Source organism: Hippocampus comes, unplaced genomic scaffold (assembly GCF_001891065.2).
Source record: "Hippocampus comes isolate QL1 unplaced genomic scaffold, H_comes_QL1_v1.1 scaffold22, whole genome shotgun sequence".
NCBI classification, from domain to species: domain Eukaryota; kingdom Metazoa; phylum Chordata; class Actinopteri; order Syngnathiformes; family Syngnathidae; genus Hippocampus; species Hippocampus comes.
In genome coordinates this window covers 7,047,407-7,067,667 of record NW_017806175.1, presented here as the reverse complement: position 1 = coordinate 7,067,667, position 20,261 = coordinate 7,047,407, and the positions used below count along the sequence as shown (strand labels likewise).

General features: G+C 42.6%; 3 protein-coding genes across 5 annotated transcripts; 1 reads left to right on the top strand and 2 right to left on the bottom strand.

Moving 5' to 3' along the window:
- The first annotated feature begins 24 nt into the window (after positions 1-24).
- On the top strand, positions 25-9,452 carry LOC109532353 (LIM/homeobox protein Lhx8). 2 transcript variants are annotated; one of them, XM_019897226.1, is made up of 9 exons: positions 25-454; positions 2,017-2,182; positions 3,874-3,987; positions 6,450-6,554; positions 7,027-7,148; positions 7,888-8,108; positions 8,410-8,513; positions 8,657-8,752; positions 8,859-9,015. In XM_019897226.1, exons 3-9 carry the CDS (start codon positions 3,925-3,927, stop codon positions 8,913-8,915), a joined length of 768 nt encoding a protein of 255 aa, XP_019752785.1. In that variant the 5' UTR covers positions 25-454; positions 2,017-2,182; positions 3,874-3,924; the 3' UTR covers positions 8,916-9,015. The 2 variants fall into 2 exon arrangements, with proteins under 2 accessions (XP_019752785.1, XP_019752784.1); XM_019897225.1 differs by having other exon boundaries at positions 29-454; positions 8,873-9,452.
- A 1,658-nt stretch (positions 9,453-11,110) lies between these two features.
- Positions 11,111-16,803, bottom strand: LOC109532341 (cytochrome P450 2J5-like). 2 transcript variants are annotated; one of them, XM_019897209.1, is made up of 9 exons: positions 15,782-16,803; positions 15,002-15,167; positions 14,758-14,910; positions 14,472-14,632; positions 13,507-13,680; positions 13,299-13,440; positions 12,976-13,163; positions 11,536-11,677; positions 11,111-11,458 (listed from the first exon to the last, which is right to left on the bottom strand). In XM_019897209.1, exons 1-9 carry the CDS (start codon positions 15,941-15,943, stop codon positions 11,283-11,285), a joined length of 1,464 nt encoding a protein of 487 aa, XP_019752768.1. In that variant the 5' UTR covers positions 15,944-16,803; the 3' UTR covers positions 11,111-11,282. The 2 variants fall into 2 exon arrangements, with proteins under 2 accessions (XP_019752768.1, XP_019752769.1); XM_019897210.1 differs by lacking the exon at positions 11,111-11,458 and having other exon boundaries at positions 11,542-11,677; positions 12,956-13,163.
- Positions 16,804-16,914: 111 nt separating this feature from the next.
- LOC109531947 (cytochrome P450 2J2-like) lies at positions 16,915-20,203 on the bottom strand (the record flags this gene model as incomplete). The annotated part of the gene is made up of 7 exons (XM_019896484.1): positions 16,915-17,208; positions 18,090-18,231; positions 18,863-19,050; positions 19,148-19,289; positions 19,380-19,556; positions 19,638-19,798; positions 19,981-20,203. Coding segments are annotated over 7 exons (1,209 nt in total), but the record flags the coding sequence as incomplete, so codon positions are not given.
- Positions 20,204-20,261: the final 58 nt, after the last annotated feature.

Here is a 20,261-nt window from a genome sequence, read left to right as displayed (position 1 = left end):
ACTTTGTTGTAAACTGCATTTTCCAACCCAAATTTAAAAAAAAAAAAAAAAACCCCCCCCTGCCAGTGGTTACACACGGAAGAAGATTGCAGGTCCTCCGAGCCCCTCTAGAGGACATAAAGGGAATTACAAAACCTTCATTTTCTCGAGGAAATATTGCGGCCTATAAAAAGGATGAAACCAAAAGTGAACTTGCCACTTTTAATCCAGGAGTGCAGTTTTAGAGGACAGTATGTAAAGTGAACGTCTTTTCTGAAGATGCGAAAACAGATTTAACATGATCTCAACCTTAGTGCCTTTGATTAATAGATAATTTTATTTATTTTTATTTTATTTTATTTATTTGTTTTTTACAGATACCAGATTTGACCTGGGGGTGGAGCCATGTTTCTTTCATGAGACGTCAACGCCACTGGGATGACTTGTGTGCCAAATGACTCGATACGATACAATGGTACCTTGACTCACGACATAATTTTGTTTCGTGACCAATCCCATAACAAGAAGACGCTTTAAGCTATCAGTTGAAGTTTACCGTCAAACAAAGAGAATTTCACTTTGTGTATTTTAAGAGTTGGGCATAGTAAAGTCTGCTTAGCTAAATGGCAACAATCAATGTGGAATGCCATAGATGGGCGAACGGATAGCAGCAGTTATTTGAACACAAGGGAGGAAAACGTAGACCTGACAGTGTTCATTGGCATATATTCTTTATCTTCTACAAATATTGACAAATAATTCTGCAGTTTATTTCGGAAATGAAAATGGGAAGTGTTTCAAGGTCATCTTAGTTTTTGCCGAAGGTTATTGGATGTTAAATACTCTTCAATCCTGCTTTTTATGCCAACAGAAAGTGAAGGCTGGAGGTTTTCATAATGTACATCGCTGAACATGATTATTGATGCGTTTATTAGTTTTTGGAGAAAAAAAAATTCCTTACTGCAAACATATAGCGGGATTGGTACACCGTTGTTCTGTTTGTACAATATTTTTGAGTTATCCATTCCTTTTGCTCCCTCAGTATATGCTTAAATACAATTGTATTATTTTTAAAATGTGTTGAAAGATCTTTAAAAATAAATGAAGTACCCTAAATGCGATACAAAACATGCCTAGATAGTATTTAAATAGAAAATGTCTGTATTGCAGAATTCATTTATGGTGGGGGTGGTCGGTTTTTGTATTTTGTTACTCCCGAACACTGAGTATAACCTTGCATAGTTGCCATATATATGAACAAAAGTGTGAAGGCCTGTTTAAACATCAGGTAAGAAGCAATCGGGCCTGCTGGAAATTGAGACAGATACGCTTTGGGCCCGCTAAACACCGTAATCAAGTCGGCATGCCTTAAAATAACAATTAGCGAGCAAAAAGAAGAGGGATGATTATAAATTCCATTCTGGGGTGGAAAAAAAGATTCCCGGTTGTCGACGGGGGAGATCTCTGGGGGGTCCGACGGTTTTGGTGATGGAAGGAGGGGGGTTGAGTTTTTGCAATCAGCGTTAAATGCAGCCGTTTTATGGCTGTGTGATTGTCAAGTGGCCCATTACTTGTTGATAAGAACGTCCCCCCCCCCCCTGCCTGTGGCCCTGATTGGGGCTGAGCATGCTGCTTCCCACTCGCGCCGGCCCGGCCCGGCGCAATCAGGCCCCCTTTTCAGCCCACTGCCATTTTCACTGCTGTGATTTTCACCCATGGTCCCCCACCCTCGCCCAAAGCACCCTACTCAGACGACCCCCCCTCCCACTCCTCCCCTTCAGATTCAATGAGTAGCCATTTACCGCAAGGAGAAAAGGTCGCGCTAATCTGCGGGTGTCAATTGTAGTCTAACCTGTCGCCCTGATTTCAATTAAATAAAGGAGATGAGGCAAAGTCTGTGTGGAAGGAACGCATTACGAAGAGCTTCAGAGGTCAAATGCTCTTCGCTTGGAGAACAGACTCTCATACGCTCGGTGGAATGCTGGCGATAATGCATTTTTTTTTTTTTTTTAAAGTGATTTGTCTTTTGTCTTGCAGAACCCAAGTGCGCTTCAGCTAAAAATCACAAAATAATGGCCGACTCAGGATTGTCTGGTAAAGAGCAGAATTCATCGTTCCATCAATCACAGCATGTTGTCCAGGTCCTGCAGAAGTGAATCAACCCCGTGACCATTTGCACGACCACTGCCATGTTCGACTGTTGGTATGATGTTCTTTTTCTGAAATGCTGTGTTACATATACCTTCCAAAAAGTTGCTTTTTAGTGTCATCAATCTATAGAATATTTTCTCCAAATCTTGGGAATCATTCACGATATGAGCGTTTATTTTCTTTTTGGTCAGCAGTTTTAGGAATGACTTTGTATCCCTTTCCAGACTAATCGATTATTCAATTATTTTATTTCTCATCTTTTCTTAGTGGCAACTTGTTGCAACTCTTTCAGCTTTCTATTGCCATATTAGATCATGAAATTCCACCGGCAGAGGGGAAACAAATACTGGCTCTGATGCCCATATACCCTCATGTGACAACAACAAGTACTGATCATCCATACATGTCATTTTCCTTCCTTCCTCTGGTGGCCTGCCGGACGATTAGAACGCAACAAACTGCAGGATCCAGACGTGATGTCACAAGGCAGTCGGAGGAGTTTTGTTGACATTGTTTTTTTTTGTCAGCTCCATAGCCCGCTAAACGCAACGATAACACGCAAAACGCTACACGCGGTCGGTCGATTGGGATCTGGGCAACATGCGGGCTCCTATGAAGGTCGCGAGCTCCTAACTACGTCTTTACGTCTGCGCTTTTGATGATAAAACACTTGATTTTGTCACTTTTTGACCTCTCGCTATCGGAACGGGGGTTTTAGTTGGGGGGGGGTGCACTGTTGAAGACGCATTATCTGATTTAAAAAAAAGAAGCATTCATCGGCACCGGCTGGAACAGGACACATCTTCCAAGGAGGCACGCTAGGACTGCTAAAGCCCAGCCGAGATGATGCGATACAGAGGCTCATGTAGTGTCATGCCGATGCAGGTTGGGAGCAATGAAGACCTCCTGCAAGGCAAAAAAAAAAAGAGACAGGAAAAAAAACAAACAAACAAGTCCAGATATGTTATCTTTTAAGGACTTAATGTTGAGTCGTATCTTTAAAGGAGCAGTTGGAACCTGGCCATTGAAATTTGGCATAAATGTTTGTTGAAAATGAAGTTTGAAAAAAGGGAATTGTAAAAGCTCATATTTTGCACCCCAAATTGATGTGATTTTCAGGCCATTATTTTGTCATCGTTCAATTTGAATAAAATGATGAATAATACATTTTTTTTGGGGGGGGGGGGGGTAGCAGTATCTGCTATCGTGGCCGGCCTGCCAATAGTGAAAATGTGCATCGCTGACTTCTATTGTAATTGCATTGAAAAAAAAAAAAATTGACCAACAAATTGCGCAACTTTCATTCCCACCAAAAAAACTCTCACACAAACAAAATAAATATCACACACAACAAAAAACACACAATAGTGACTCTCATTGTCACCCATGCGAACAACAATCTCTCTTTCTCTTCCTAAAAGACTCCAAAAAGCCACCTCCAAAAAAACCAAACTCTTATTCACCACCCACCAAAAAAAAAAAACATCTCACACAAAATTAAAAACCTCTCAATAGCGCCACAAAAACAGCAACAACAAGTCAGGCACAGAGATTTTTTTATTTTTTATTTTTTTGGTCCTTTCCAGTCCCCTCATACCTGCACTATTATCACATTGTACTTTTTTCTTCTTTGCACTCTTGCGGGGAAACCACACAGGCAGGCAGGGAATTACTGGGTGGGCGGGCGTGGCTAAAAGTGACATCTGAAATATGAAATATGAATTCTGATCCTCCCTTGGGAAGGATCACTTTGCAGGAGGAGGAGAAGGAGAATCAACAGCAGCAGCAGCAGACATGCGCTGGAAAAGTGAGGCCAAAGTTCATCGCTGCATCCCGGCTGGAAGCTCCGGTGAGGAGGTGAGTACGTGGCCGTGGATGTCAACGGCTCTCCCCTGCAATCCGCGGGCATCCACTCCACCTTCCCTCATCATTAAAACTCAAGCAGTTAATGAGAGCTCTTCAGCTCCTTTTTTCTTTTTCTTGTTTTTTTTTTTTTTTTACTTGTTTTTAATCGCTGCTATTAAATAAATCAACTCCCCTTTGTTGTAGTACCGGTGGGGGGAAAAAAAAAAAAAAGGAAAAGCCAAACGTCAGCTCAAGTGTCGTCTGTTAGTCCAAGTAATGACTCCTCTTAAATTTGCAATTGGTGTCGTCATGGTGAGCTAGCGAGCGGGCAGCGGATGATATTTATGACGAGCGCGCCGGGGTCATTGAACGCACCGCGCGCGCAAGCGAGGACACACGCGACCGACCGCATCAGAGGAGAGAGGAACATTTTTTAAAAAACAGGACATGTGTGCATGTGAGGACTCCAAAGACAACTTTTTGGATGCGGGAGACCCCCCGGTAGGGATGAGGTGCCTTTACAAAATATCTGAAATCTACTTTTTATAAATGTTTTGTTTTTTTAATGACTGCTACTTGTTGGACATGTAAATTATTTTATTTTTTTTTTTTTATGATTTAATGCATGTAAAACCAAAACAAATGCACATTGGCATTTTTCCCCAAAAACTTTAATAGGACATCAAAATGATATTTCATGTACATGCTATTGCACCAAAATTTCTTTAATATTTTGGAGCTAAAATTAGGAGTCTTAAAAAAAATGAAGTAACATATGTAATTCATTTAAAAGTACAGGCGTTTTTTTTTTCCAAATCATTTTCTCAAAAGCAGAATTTAGAAGGAAAATGTATGAAAATGTTTTTTTTAAACTCAATTTTTAAGACTTACTATAATTTTTTTTGCATACAGTTCAGTTTTAAATTATGACTAAGACAAATACGCCATTCAGCCTTTCATTTTTTTGCAGAAATTTAAATTCCAAAATAGGATTTTCTATATTTATTTTGAACAAAATATTCAGATTTGATACATCCTTGAAGCTGCTCATAACATGGATTATTCTTAATCCATATTTGGCCTTTTTTAAACCGAGCAGTGTTTAGGCTATATTCGTTTATTTTGTTACTTTATGAGTAAAATGCTCGGAACAGAGTTGAAGAGATGTGCACGTGTGTGAGGACTTCAAAGACAAGATTTGGGAGGCAACAAGTTGTTCAAAAAATGTAGGCAGCAAATTGCTATGATTTGATTCCCAAACATTTGGAAGCAACCTTAAAATATAATTTTAAAAATTATTTATTTGGGGGCAGGTGGTTGTAAAATAATGGATTTATTTTTGGACTAAATGTTTGAGAATTTCGCTGCGTGAGGAAAAGGACTTCAACGACAAAATGCAACCCTCTTTTTTTTTTTTTTAGGGAGGAGGAGGTTTTAAAAATGACATCAACTTGCATTCATCTTCAAGAAGACTTTTAATGCAAATCTGCTTGTCTTTACAACACACGTAAAACCAAAACCTACTCTTGCACTGGCATTTTTTTTTTTTTTTTTTTACTGTACTATCACTCCCAAATGAAATTCCGTGCAATACATTTTCCATGATTTGTCATAACTTCGAGGTTAAAATGATGATTCGTTTTCTAAAGAAGTTACATTTGCATAAAATGCTTTTTTCCCCCCTTTTTCCTCCTCATTACACCTCAAAATGTGTCGCTTTCTGCTAAATTAGAGTGATCGGTAATTTCTTCAACAAAAAATATATTTTGAAAAATAACTAGTAAATCTTAAAAGCATCGTGAATTGATTGCGATCCTTTAAGACAACAGCTCTTAAAAAGTAACTCATCCTGTAGTATTCACTGTTAGGACCTTTTAAGTCACTTCCACTGAAATGTCTTTCTTTTTAAAAACTGCCATCTTGATTTACCTTGAAGTGACTGAATAATACAAACTCTTCTTTTTTTATTTCAAAAGAATATTGGGAGGGAGCGGCCTTCGGAATCGGACATTTGGACATTTGCCCTCATTTTGAAGCTATTCTGTTGACCTATCGTTGAACTGGAATAACTATAAAAGATACTTTTTTAAATATCAGAATGCTATATTACTTTCGGCCCGGTGGACGACTGGTTCGCACGTCGGCCTCACAGGGCGGAGGTGCGGGGTTCGATTACGGGTGCGGCCTTCCTGTGTGGAGTTTGCCTGTTCTCCCCGGGCCTGCGTGGGTTTTCTCCGGGTACTCCGGTCTCCTCCCGCATCCCAAAAACATGCGTGGCAGCTCAATGGAACACTCTAAATTGTCCGTAGGTGTGCGTGTGAGTGCGGATGGTTGTTCGGCTATGTGTGCCCTGCGATTGGCTGGCAACTGGTTCAGGGTGTCCCCCGCCTATTTGGCAGAAGTGAAAGAGAGGTTTCTGCGTGAAGAAAAACGCTGGGATGAAACGTTGCCTTTTGTTTGTGCGGCACACGCAGGTGGAGGTTGTGGATGAAGACATGTCGACTGAGCCTCTTCTCGCCGCGCGCTTGTGCGTGTGCGCCAGCTGCAACGAAGAAATCGTTGATAAATATTTATTGAAGGTATTTTTTTTTTCGATTATTGCTGTGCTGTTATTATTCTAGCTTTGGGAGGGTGCGTGCGTGCGTGTGTGTGTGTGTGTGTGTGTGTGTGTGTGTGTGTGTGTGTGTGTGTGTGCCAGCTGCAGTGAAGAAATAGTGGATAGATATTTTTTATTTTTATCTACTTAATAGAAATAGTAGCGAAACATTGATGACATTTTTTTTCTTAACATTATTTTGTGTGTGTGTGTGTGTGTGTGTGTGTGTGTGTGTGTGTGTGTGTGTGTATACAATGAGGAAAATGGTGTCTTGAAATACATCCAAGGTATTTTATTTTTTTTAAAGTTGCATTTTCATTGCAGCTTTTGAGGTAATTGCGGTCTGCACACCTTCAGGTATTCATGCCTCACAGGCCCCAGAGAAGAAATAAACAGTCGACTTCCTTTTGTGTATGCATGTGTGTGTTTGTGTGTGTGGGTGCGTGTGCGCGCAGGTGAGCGACCTGTCCTGGCATGTGCGTTGCCTTTGCTGCAGCGTGTGCCAGGCCGCGCTGGGAGGCCACACCAGTTGTTACATTAAGGACAAGAAGGTCTTCTGCAAGATGGATTATTTCAGGTAGACCTTTGTTCAGATTTTTTTTTGGGGGGGGGGGGGATTTTTTTTTTTTCTGATTACTATTAGCTTATTACCATAACTTGAGTACAACAAAAGGATGCACAACAAGTCAGCTGAACAGCCCTCCTGTATGTACAAGTGATGATTGTTAGATGACAGCGTGGGGTTGCATAGACGAATGTTATTATTTATTCAAAACCCTTTCAAGGTCCTTTGAGCAAATTTGGTATTTCGCAAGTGTGTATCAAACCGGTATTTTGTGATTAAAAAAAGAACACAAACACAAGTCTCCTCATTAATACCAACTTTTGTGACACCCCCCCAAAATTTGGACCAATTAAAAAAAAAAAATTATAATAATCACCATTAAAGTGACCCGCACAATCGTTTTTTTGAAGTAAAAATAAACATCTGAAGAAATGCCCACACTCATATAAGAGATGTCGGAGGCGCTTCCAATGGCATCGGCCAATTAAAAAAAAAAAATTATAATAATCACCATTAAAGTGACCCGCACAATCGTTTTTTTGAAGTAAAAATAAACATCTGAAGAAATGCCCACACTCATATAAGAGATGTCGCTGTTAAAAGCCTACTCGAACATCATTTGTGGTTCATCGGAGGCGCTTCCAATGGCATCGAAAGTGCACTGATGGCTCATTTTACGGCCACTCTCAGGGTGTGTACACTTGTGCAACCGCTTTGATCTGAACCGTCGATTTTTGTGCGTGCGTCGCAGAAGGTTCGGCACGTGGTGCGCGTGCTGCGGCCGCCACATCCACGCCACGGACTGGGTGCGGCGTGCCAAGGGCAACGTGTACCACCTGGCCTGCTTCGCCTGCTTCTCGTGCAAGAGGCAGCTGTCCACCGGAGAGGAGTTCGCGCTGGTGGAGGACAAGGTGCTCTGCAGGGTCCACTACGACTGCATGCTGGACAAGCTCAAGAGGGCCGCCGACAAAGGTGACTTGTCATTCAATAACACAGGTCAAAGGTCAATTTTAATCAGAGATGGCTTTCGTTAGCCTTTGTTGCCTTCTGCGCTATCGCGCAAATGCTAATCTGCGTTGCTAACGTTTCTCATAGGCTAATATTGTTGGTCTCAGATTTTTCATGTGTATGAAAAAAAAAACGTTGACAGTGAGGCAAAGGGGCAACTCTTCGATTCGATCGAATCATCGATGGGATCGTTTTTAGAAAGATTCAGTAGTCATGGTCCTCAAATAATTTAGGTTGTATGATAACTTTGTTATGATCATGGCAGGCAGCAGCGTGAACATGGAGGGCGCCGTGCCCACCGAACAAGAAATTAACCAGCCCAAACCTTCCAAGAGAGCAAGGACCAGCTTCACTGCCGACCAGCTGCAGGTCAAAAAAAAAAAAAAAAAAAAACTCCTTTAATTTCCCTCATTAATAAAAAATTTTTTAAACAGATTTGGATACTTCCTTATTTTGACATTATTTGTATGAATTTTCCATCCGATATTTGAATTGGTCTTTTGCGAATACAGGTGATGCAGGCGCAGTTTGCCCAGGACAACAACCCGGATGCTCAAACGCTGCAGAGACTGGCCGAGCAGACGGGCCTCAGTCGACGAGTCATACAGGTTCAGCCTATCGTCAACATACAAAACAAAAATGATCAACCGACAACCATGATTCGGAAAATAATTGGAATATTATCATCTAGCATGACGATGTATGTGAAGGCAGACTCGATTGTCCAGGTGTGGTTCCAGAACTGCCGAGCGCGCCACAAGAAGCACGTGAGCCCCAACCACACGTCCGGCGCCCCCCTTACCTCTCTGCAGCCTGCCCGCCTGGCCCCGCCCACGCCTACCCCCGAGGAGCTGCAGTACACCACCTACGAGGGTCCGGAAGGTTCCATGTTGTCGGCGCTGCACTCGTTCCTCGACAGTGAGCACCAGGCTTTTTATGAACTACTATACGAGTGACTGCTTTTCACCCGAATTGGCATTTTTCACCTCACCAACGGTGTGTGGCACGTCAATGCAACGTGTCATGCGCCGATTCCCAAAGCGCAGTACGCCGGCTCCCTCTAGTGGCACCTAAGAGAATCACAAAATTAAATGTTCCTGATGTTATGGTGGCATCAACTTTTTTTCAATCCAGTACATTTGTTCAGCACGGTTAAGTTTCAAGAGCGCGATATTTGCATCGTTCAGAAAGGCTCATAATTGCCTACAGGGGCCACAAGATGGCAGCAAAGCACAGGGAGGCTGTTTTATAATCTAACAGAGGCGACTCTCCGCATTACATTTTATATTTGCTGTAATATAAAAAAAACATTGCTTTGGCGTCATCTTGTGGCATCCCAGTGCCAAGAAATCAGGTGGAAGTCAATTGAGGAGCTTCAGAGATAAAAGTTGATGAAAGATGAAAGGCATATGTACTGAAATGTTCAATCCAACTGAACTGCATTACGGCGGTGATTCTCTCTTGTATCACTCGAGCTACTGCTGGTGGTTCCAGTAGCCCACTTTGACCATCACTGGATGAGATTTTGCAGGTGTACCTAATGAAGTGGCCAATTTAGTTTTTTTTCGTCCTCAGGGGGCCGTGCTAGAATTTAGGACACAATGGATTGAACACCGTTTCTTTCTTTTGTAATATTATGAACGAGTCATTTGTGAAAACGTTCTGATCATTGCAAACCGTGAGACATTCTATCCATGTCGCCTTTCTCAAAATGTTTGATTTTGTTTCATATTGTGAAGCCTCCCTGCCCGGAGTTGCTAAATATTCGTGAAATCTCCTCAGAACGCAGCCCTCAAAATCTGCTTACCAATTGCAAATGGGATGCATCTGCAGGTCTGCAAGTGTAATTTATTGTGTGTATGTGGAGCGTCTTTGATGAAAATAAATGTCTAATTTCACAAACACTGAGAAGTGATGAAAGGGATAACAATTTATGAGTATGTTTTACTTTTTCACCAACAATCATTAAAAATAAAAAACCCGACAATTTCAAAAATCTTTCTCACAAAAAAAAAAAGTGAAAGAGAAAAATAAATTTTGTAGGATGAACATTTCAAGATTTGAAGAAAAAAGTTGCAGAAAAAAAAAACATTTCAGAAAATAATTTGGTAAAAATATTTTTCCCACTGAGTTGAACAGAAAGAAAGTTGACATTTTAATTATTTTTTCTCATCAGGACAAAAGCTTTGCTCCAGGAAAAAGTAACATTTGACAAATGTATAATTTAATAAAATGTAATTTTTTTTCCATCCAAATTACCACAATTTATGTTTACTTACAAGTTTCTCTCTCTCTCTCTCTCTCTCTCTCTCTACCTCTCTCTCTCGCTCTATTTTTTTTTTTTTTTTAATTCCGAGAAAAATGGACACCTAACTTTATAATAACAATGAGACTGTTTCACCAATCACATGAATGACAAGTTGGTCCTCACTGGGCCAGTGTGGTGGGTGACTCTTGAGGACATCAGGAAAACGTTTTACAACTGACATCAGCTCGCAAAACACGTCTGGAGGTTTCTGCAAACATGAATACATTTAATAATCTGCATCTCCGGGCAAAAGTAAACACACACACACACACACACACACACACACATTCATTAGAACTGCTTGTGTCTGCTTGTTGCTTCGCTGTGGTGGACCAAAAGAATGTCATTGGAGCACACATGAGACGTCAGTGGCGCCTGTCACTGTTGTTGACGCTTTTCAAAGATGTTGCATAAAGCTGGCCTACCGCGTCGTGCTTCGGGGTGACCTAGTTCAAGATTTTCTGCAACGCCAGCCTAGGAAGGCAGACAAAGTGGATGTTTGGGGAAACACAAAACAAAAAACAAGAAAAATGCCTTTTTATTACACAAGAAAATCACATTGTTTTCCATGATGAAAGGTATTTTGAAAAAGAAAAGGAATTTATTTTTTTTCAAAGAAATTCGTGATTTTTAATTGAAAAGGTCTTTTTTTTTTTAGAAAAGTGGTTTGATGTTTAAAAGGAAAGTCAATATTTTTTTTCAAACATTTTGAAAGAAAAGGCAGGAGTTGCAGGAGCAGAGTAAAAAGCGTCCGCCTTTGCAGAGAGCCAAGCTGAATTAAAAAAAAAAAAAAAAAAAATTTAAACACCATGAATGTTCATGGTGAACCCTCAGCGGGGCGTGGCGCGGATCTTGAAGGGGTACGGCGTGCGCGTCACTCCGACGATTCCTTCCGAGCTCAGCTCCACTCCTTCCTCAGCCGAGAAGGTGAAGTTCTGCAGCATGGCCACCAAGAACAAGAACAGCTCCATCCTGGCCAGGGCCTCACCCACACATGCACGTTTTCCTGACGCGCACAAAAGCACAGTCATGACCATTTTCCTCCTTGATTTTTAGGCAATCTAGCGCGGTGTCTTTTATTACCGGCAGAGAAAGGTAAGAATGCATTCCTTTTGACAAAATTGCCATTTGAGTCCAGGAAATGTCCGGGGTTGAACACGTGCGGAGTTTCCCATTCGTTCTTGTCAAAGAGCACCGACGTCAAGATGGCCAACACGGTGCTGCCCTGCAAAAACGCAAACAGATGATGGGGAAGCTCACTTCAGTCAGATGATTGACGTGCCCACCGAATTGCGTGTTCATGAACTACCCAGGCTGGTACTACTAAGTGAAAAATGGCAGATTCTAACCAAAATGGCCGACTTTCTATTCTGTTTCATGTATGTGTTCTTGAGATTTTTATTATGTTTTTACTTTTTATTTATTTTAGACATTCCCATCCAATTTCATGTTGATCGGTGAAACTGTGTAAGGGTTATTTTTTATTTTATTTTTTTGTAATTTTCTGGAGGTTACCAGTGAGTGAGATACCAACCAAAATGGCTGACTTCCTGTTCAATTTCTCGTATGGATTCTTGAGACTTTTTTTGATATGTCTACCAAACTAAAACTTGTGTCAGGCGATTTTATTCAACCCTTTCTCAATGACACGACTGAGGGAGCAATGAGCGGTTCCAACCAAAATGGCTGAGACATTTTCTGTAGGGCAGGGGTGCCCATGACGTTGATCGCCATCGACCGGTCGCTCGCGGACTTCTCCCAAGCCGAACGCGAGGGGTGTAGAGTTAAAAAAAAAAAAAAAGTGTCTCTGCTCATGTTAATCATATATTTTTGTGTTATTGCACACTGCACCCTAATAATCCTATCAGTCTCACTTTCACAAAAAAATATTTAAAAATAAAATAAAAGCAGGTCACCTTTTATTTACGGTGGCGCGTGACTTGCGTCACCACCGGAAGTTGTTATCGCTCGGCAGTCTGCAATTGCAGCTTGCGGTCAGAGCCGTTGCGATATAGCTCTTGTTGTTATTATTATTATTAATATTGTTTTTTTTTGTTTGTTTTTTTATTAGTCAAAGTTAATTTCGTGTACAATTCACCGATGGCACTCGCAAAGAATGGCAATCCGGAGCGCCGAGAGAAGCATTTTAAAACAGTACGTGCGAGCTATGTTAGTTAACAGGCTGCAAAAGTGCGTCGCATGCTTCCGCGTCGGGTCTCCCACTAAGGTAGGCAGGGATTTCGTTTTAACAAACTCAAAAACTGTCGACGTTACATCTTAGGGGCCGTTATGGCTGTTGCTCATCGTGGCATGCGTGTGTCAGTGTGTGTGTATGCGCGTGCGCGGCAACGGATCGATCGCGGGAGGTTGTTGTTTGATCGACAAGTAGATCTTAGGTCCGAAAAATTTGGGCACCTCTGTTGTAGAGAATCCTGTTACGATATGAAATGCTGATCCTATTTTGTGTTGAATGGTGAAACTGCTGTCAATAATCAATATCTACCGCATTCTAGACTGCTGCACCTTGGGGATGACGCAGCCTCCCAGATGTATGTCTTTCGAGGCCACTCTGGTTCCGTTGAGGGGAACGACGTTAGCCATCCTCTGGATCTCATGGATGACTGCGTTCGTATAGGGCATGTGGGCTCTGTCGCTCATCTTGGGTAAGCGGCTCGTCCCAATCACTCGCTCGATCTCCGTCTGGGCTTTATCTTGGGAAAGGATGGAAAATATTGACATGGTGATGAAGGGAAGAGTTGTCGCACTCGCTGGAAAATTGCCGATTTAAGCCAGAATTGGCCACTTGGCGTTCCATTCCGGGCACGCGTCCTTGAGCAAAAACCCACCCATGATTTGAGGGTTCTGGATGAGGAAAATGAGGCCCCACTGCAGCGTCTTGGAGGAAGTCTCCGTCCCAGCAAGGAACAGATCCATACAGCACAGAACCAGATTTTCTTCTGTGAAACCCAGTTCTCCGTTCGCTTCGTTCTGTCGGGAGAAGCCAGAAAACACAAAGTCAGGAGCGTCTCCCTCTTAGAGCTCCCGTCGTCTTACGTTGCTCTCCACCAGGAAGGCGTCGATATAATCTCGTGGATCGCTCGGGTCCAAAGCCAACTTGTGGCTCTTTATCTGGGCGCCGATGAACTCCTGCAGGGCTTGGAAGTTGGTGAAGATTCCGTTGTGGGGCCCGGGCAATCGCTTCATCAACGCCGGGAAGGCGTTGTAGAGCTGCGCCCAAGGAACATAGAGTCGGACAAAAGTACTTTTCTCATCTTGTGGTTAGCGTGTGAATTAGCATCTGAGTTAGCATTCGAGGTTTATGTCCAATGCGAGCGATTTCCAGACTCACGTTACTCAACAGGCCCCACGGGAAGGAATCTTGGAGCTTAAACCAAGAAAAAAACCAACATAGACTTGGACAAATGTGCTTTTCTGTTGCCATGATTAGCAGCTAAGTTAGCATCTGAGTTAACATCCAAGTTAGCATCCGATTTGCTGTTCAATGCAAGCGAATTCCACCCCCAGGATGGCATTGTCGTGCTGTCCCAAAGGAAGAGGGAAAGCTCTTCTGTTATTCATGTCTAAGTTAGCATCCGAGCCTCCTATCGGATGCATGTGAGTTTTGCCCACATCGCCCACGAGGGTCCGTGGGGAGTCATTGTAGCGCTAACCCAGAAGGAACACAGTCGGACCAAAGTGCTTTCCTGTTTTCACAATTGGAATCTCAGTTGGCATCCAAGTTGGTGCGAGCAAATTCCTGACTCACCAGGGCCCAAACAAAGTTATTGTGGACCCGCAGCAAGCGAGTCAAGCAAAAGTAATTTTCTTTTGTCATGATTAGTCTTTGAACTAGCGTCAGAGTTAGCATACTGAGTTAGCATCCCAGATTCCTGTCCGACGCGTGTGACTTTCACACCCATGACGCTCACGAGAGCCCGCGCTGTACCGAGAGACCACAGAGTGCTCTTCTGTCGGCGTGACAACGATTAGCATCCGAGTTAGCATCCTGGTTCCCTCACCTGGCCCCACACGGAACCCTCCAGATAGACCAGCTCTGTCAGGTTCTCGTGCAATTGCTGGATCTTTGGATCACTGTAGTCGAACCTCCTCCCAAAAATGACCTGGCAGATGATGTTCGCCACCGCTCTGTTCAACAAGTCCGCCGGATCAAACAATTCGCCTGTGGGAAAGGCGGCGGCAATCCGACAAACAATAATTCATTTGAAACCTTAACCCTCATGTCAACACGCCACGATTAAACGCAGCTCTAATTTGTAATATTTGATGGCTTGAGTTAAAAGTCACCTTTGTGTTCTTCCATAGCCCGTTGCAGGTGTTGGCTCTCCTGGCAGATGCTCCTCTCCAGGGTGCCGTTGGCCAGGCCGAAGGTGCGCAGCATTCCCATGGCGAAGTGACGCTGCGTCCTCCATGTCTTGCCGTTGCAGCACAAAATCCCCCCTAAAGGTGCACACAGGCGAGTAACGCTGTTCTGATGACCGTCCGTATGATACCAAGTGTGCGTACCACCCTTTGCGTGTGCTTACGCTACCTTTGTGTTGATTGTACAGTCTGGAAAACAAGGCTTGGTACGGCCTGTCCACAAACTTGTCAGCCTGCGTCACCAGCACTTCTTTCACCGTCTTCCATCCGCATACGAACACCGTCTTCTCTTGCCCCACGCGGATGCAGAACACGTTCCCGTAGGTTTCAGCCAACTGCACCGGCGCGGCGGGAGGGGAGGGGGGGACACAATGGCGCCCTGTGGTCAGCTGAGGTGCATCATGATTCCGGCACAATATTCTCTGTGTGCTGAGCAGCACGCGGGAAGCTCGCAATTTGGTCATTTATTGTTAATGGAAGCATTGACCAGTTCCCCCTCCCCGAAGCAAACAAAGCCGTGGGAGAAGATTCCAGTCTGGTGCGACAAAGCTACATGAGCTCAAAATATGAGCTCATATTGAAATTCAATTTGGATTCGTTGGTTCCGTTTTAGGTAGTATTATTCCGATAAAGAAGCAGTTTCTTTTTTTTTTTTTTTTTGGGTTCACCATATGAGACTACAAAATCTTTTGAAATGCTGTTCCATTATGATAGACATGTCCACGCAATTTCAGATTGATTCGTGAAACAGGGGCTCATTTCTGATAACTTTCAAGCCCTTGAATTCGATTCAAAATTGCTTCTCAAAAACCAAAATTTCGGACCTCCTGTTCAAACTGAAAACTGGAGCTATTTTTTTTCCCTGACTTTCCAGGCGGTGATCCCCATCATACAAAATCAATGCATTGTCGAGCCCCCCGCAAACCCCCCCCACGATGTCAAGTCCTACCTGCGTGAGGTATAGGTGAGGCTGCTTGACGGGGATGTTGAAGACATTCCCAACGAGAGGCAGTGCGAGCGGCCCGGGCGGGAAGTGCGCCGGCTCCCTTTTGCCTAAGACGCACACCACCAGGAGGAAAAGGGCCAGACCTAAAAGCAGCACCCCCCACATATTTAGACCAAGCAACGGGCTATAAATCCACACGCTGTCCCGTTCGGTACGTCGTACTTGTGCTGCTTATCAAGGGTGGTGCCCATTTGTCGCAGAGCGATTTGGACACACCTCCCGTAATTGAATTCACACTGTGGGGCTATTTGAGCGCCACCAAAACAAACACATCCGAACAAAATGGAAATTGTGGGACGATTTTAAAAGTAACGCTTGAGGTACCTGATACATTTCCGAATATTATACTTAATTACATTCCATCACTAAACAGTAAAAAAAAAAAAAAAAAAAAACCCACACACACAACTTGTATTTTTGAAGCTAAAACAGTCAATTAAGTTGGATCAATTTGAAAATATGAGAATAATTTGCAAGCAAGTTATTATTATAGCCAATACAAGGCTAGAAAACTAAAAATATCGAGTTGATTTGTCCAACATAAAATTTTATTGACGCTTGTTGCCCTGAAATTTTGAGCCTACCCACTTTTTTTTTTTGACATCATACAAACAGAAAAAAATGTTCTTTTAAAATAATGATTTTCTTCAGTAAAAAAACATATAGATTCAATTTCACGTTTCTCAGAAAGCGGAGTCAATTGACAAAAAAAAACCCCACACAAACGTTTGATGAGTTCCAGACACATTCAAATAGTACCAGGAAGGCAGCCAAAACAAACATTGAGGGCAAATGTATTTTTTCAAAGGGAGGGGGGCCGTTTAAAAAAGGCCGAAAAAAAAAAAATCTAAATACAAAATTAACAACGTCGCAAAATTGAAAGCAACAAAGAAACGCCAAGAAACAAAACAGGAATATACTGTATGTCAAAGTAATAGAACTGTCACAAAAACAAAGTAAAATAAGCCCCGCCCCATTTTGTACGGCACATTCGAGCAGGGGTGTGTAGACTTTTCATATCTACACTATTGTTGAAAATGGCTTTTGAAAAGTAAATAAAAGCTCCAAGTCACCACTTGCATCCACGTGCTCTTTTATTTCCAATGTATTGCGGTAATGCGTCATAAGAAGTGAAACTCTCATCCTAATCGTAATCCAGGATCCTCTCGGGGTGTGCAGGCAGGCGGACCCCCATCAGCGCGTTACGGCCAAGGTCCGGAACTCGGCGGGAGAATTGGTGAAGCCCTGAACGCCCTCCAGGCTGGGCTCCTCTCCGGGGACGGCGACGAAGGTGAAGCGTTGCAGGAGGGCCGCGAAGAAGAGGAAGAGTTCCATCCGCGCCAGCTGCTCGCCCAAACACGCTCGCTTGCCTGGGAGGAAACACAGTTAACTCCCTTTGCGGCTTTGAAACCGGCAGCCTGGACAAAGTATGGACCACTGTTTTTGTTTTTTTTTTATTGGTTTTAAAAATAATTCTATGTCATGAAATAATTGGTTAATTTATTCATTGGAAATGGAAGAAAATAAGTGACAATAAAGTGAAAATAAAATATTTTAAAAAATGCACATTTACACTAAAGTACGTAAAATATCTTTTTGATATAATTTAATTGGTTGAATTGTTTATTCCCGTGAATTTAACGTTCAATGTTTTATTTGTCATGAAATAATGAATAAATTAAAGTTCATTTTAAAGCATGAAAAAAAAACATACAATAATACATTTTCTTATCCATTTGTTCATTTATTTATTGTACATGAATAATAAAAAAATAGTACACACATTTGTTGCACATGTATTTAATGTATTATGAAATAATTTATGAGTTGATTACACCTAATAAGATACAAATATGAAAGTTAATTAATTTTTTAACTCATGTTAAAAATAATTATTCGACCAAAAACTATTTTGTACATACTGTATATTTATTTTGTATTTATTTGCCTACATTTGTACATTCCTTTATACTAATAAAATCTGAATCAAATAAACACGTTTATTTTTTTATTTTATGAAATAATTGGTCTATTATTAATAATGTTAAAACATGAGAATTAATTGTTTTATTTATACTGAAATGAACTAATTTCATATTTTCCATACGTTGTATTATTATTATTATTTTTTTTTATTTTTTTTTGTTAACCTCAGCAACAGCTAACCGTTGCCCTCTTTCCCTCAAGCCCAAAAGTGTGCACACCCCTTTTGCACCGGAGCGACGGAACTTTGACGTTTGTCGCCGCAAACCTGCAGAAAACGGCAGAAAGGCGTCTCTTTTGCGGAAGCGGCCCTCCGAATCCAGGAAGTGTTGAGGGTTGAACATCTCAGGCGTCTCCCACTCATTCTTGTCGAAGAGCACCGACGCCAGGTTGGTCACGATGGCTGTGCCCTGGGAAGGGGGCGGGGAAAATGATGTCATACTTACATTATCCCACAACATATATCTCGGCCTCCAGACCTATCATGAACATTTTTCTTTTACCGCCCCCTGAAAGTTCTTTTAAAACAACAGTTTCACCGATCACCGCGAAATTGTGTGGACGTGTTTCATAACGCTGCGCATGAAAAAGTCTCAAGGACGCGTGCCCCAAATTGAACCGGACGTCTGTCATTTTTCTTTGAATCAATTATTTCTCATGCAGTAGTACTCTCGAAAGTGTGGGGGAAAAAAAAATGTTGCCTCCAAAACCAGTTTGACCATTTGAGATGAAATTGTCTCATAACAGGTTGCATAAAACAAACATCTCAAATGCCCATTTTTGGAATTGAACAGGAAGTCAGCCATTTTGGTTTGAAGTGGGCTCGTTGGCTTGAATTCTGTGATGAACTTCGATCGCTGCCAAATGTGACCTGAGTTTCCTAAACGAGATTTTAAGTTGCCAGAAATATGCATTGTCAACGAAACTCACCGTTTTGACATTTCTGTTCATTTGAGCAATATGAAATTTGGCAGGCACGTCTACAATTGGTAGTTGTCCACCTTTTTGTATTTGTCCTCAGTCTTTTTTTTTTTTTTTTACCTTTGGGATGAGATATCCTTCCAGTGTTGTCTCCTTACTGGCCATCTTGGGGAACCCCAAAGGAACGATGTTGCCCATCCTCTGAATCTCATAAATGACAGCTTCGGTGTAGGGCATGTTAAGTCGGTCTAACAGCGCGGGCAGGCGAGATTGTCCAATCACATTGTCGATTTCCGCCTGGACTTTCCCTAGTTAGCACCAAACCCCCCAAAAAAAATTCAAAAGACAAAAGCACAGTCGCGGATTCTTATGGGTTGAGATCTGAACCGTGACGGCCTGTCTCACTTTGTATATCCGGATAGTGCATCATGTACACCAGAGCCCAGCGCAAGGTGGTGGCTGAGGTCTCCGTGCCCGCCTCCAGGAGGTCCAGGGTGGAAACCAGCAAGCTTTCAATGTTGAATCCGGCTTCGGGGTCTTCCTTCAGCTACAGAAAGTACCCTCATTTTAACTTCACGACAAGCAGCGATTGGCAACGGATGAGCAATTCTTCAAAGTCTTTGATGGAGCAGCCCACCTTTTCTATCTCCGCAATGTACTCGTCAATGAAGTCGCGGGGTTGCTCCGGGTTCCACTGCTCCTGGTGCTTTTGCACTTCAGCCTTCAGGAAGAGCTCGATCTCCCTGTAGTTGGCGAGGACTGTCTGGTGCGGGCCTGGCAGGTACTTGAATAGAGAGGGGAAGGCGTTGTAGAGCTGTGGACGGAGCAAAAAATAAAAAACAGGTTGCTTGATGCGGCAGGGACTGGGTTTGCAATGACACTACAGGCCCTGGACCTGTGCAAATGGAGAACCGGCTAGCAGAATGGCCTCGTTGTCCAGCTCGAGAAATTTGCGGTAGTTTCCATCGCTGTACTCAAAGCGGTGTCCAAACAGCACCGTGGAGATGACGTTGCCAACCGCGTTGGTGAGAGTGAAGTGAGGGTTGAATGGCTTCCCTGGAGATGTAAAGCATCATGGGATCATTTTACACTATTTGGCAGGAGTTCTGGAATTTATAACTTTTTCTTCTGGCAAAGAAATTATAGCATTGGGGAAAATATATATATCAAATACGTACATCTCTAACCTGGACATTTCTCGACCCCGCGGCATCAAGGGCATTTAATGCAGGACTTGCCTTGCTCCTCTTTGAAGGCCTCGCACAAGAAGTCACATTCCACTTTGATGTAGTTTTCCAGGGATCGCTGGCCTTCTCCAAAGTGGCGTAGGTAGGAGAGGGTAAACTTCCTGTGCTTCTTCCACAGGTAACCGTTGCTCATCACCACACCTGCAACAATGTCAACACTGTTCCCATGACGAAGCACAGCAATGTTCCTCTCAGTCAGGAAGTGTTGGATGTGTTATCAAGCAGTCCCGAGTTGTCCTGCCACAACGCTCACTTCTGCACTGAACAAAGCA

What these genes read in the sequence shown, in the direction of transcription:
- LOC109532353 (XM_019897225.1), top strand. Translation starts at nt 3,925, where the DNA reads ATGCGCTGGAAAAGTGAGGCCAAAGTTCATCGCTGCATCCCGGCTGGA. An exon ending in TTGATAAATATTTATTGAAG is followed by an intron (nt 6,555 to 7,026) that starts GTATTTTTTTTT and finishes GTGTGCGCGCAG; the next exon opens with GTGAGCGACCTGTCCTGGCA. An exon ending in TCACTGCCGACCAGCTGCAG is followed by an intron (nt 8,514 to 8,656) that starts GTCAAAAAAAAA and finishes TTGCGAATACAG; the next exon opens with GTGATGCAGGCGCAGTTTGC.
- LOC109532341 (XM_019897209.1), bottom strand. Translation starts at nt 15,943, where the DNA reads ATGTGGGGGGTGCTGCTTTTAGGTCTGGCCCTTTTCCTCCTGGTGGTG. An exon ending in CTCACCTATACCTCACGCAG is followed by an intron (nt 15,168 to 15,781) that starts GTAGGACTTGAC and finishes GCGCCGGTGCAG; the next exon opens with TTGGCTGAAACCTACGGGAA. An exon ending in ATTCTTACCTTTCTCTGCCG is followed by an intron (nt 11,459 to 11,535) that starts GTAATAAAAGAC and finishes TGTGCGCGTCAG; the next exon opens with GAAAACGTGCATGTGTGGGT.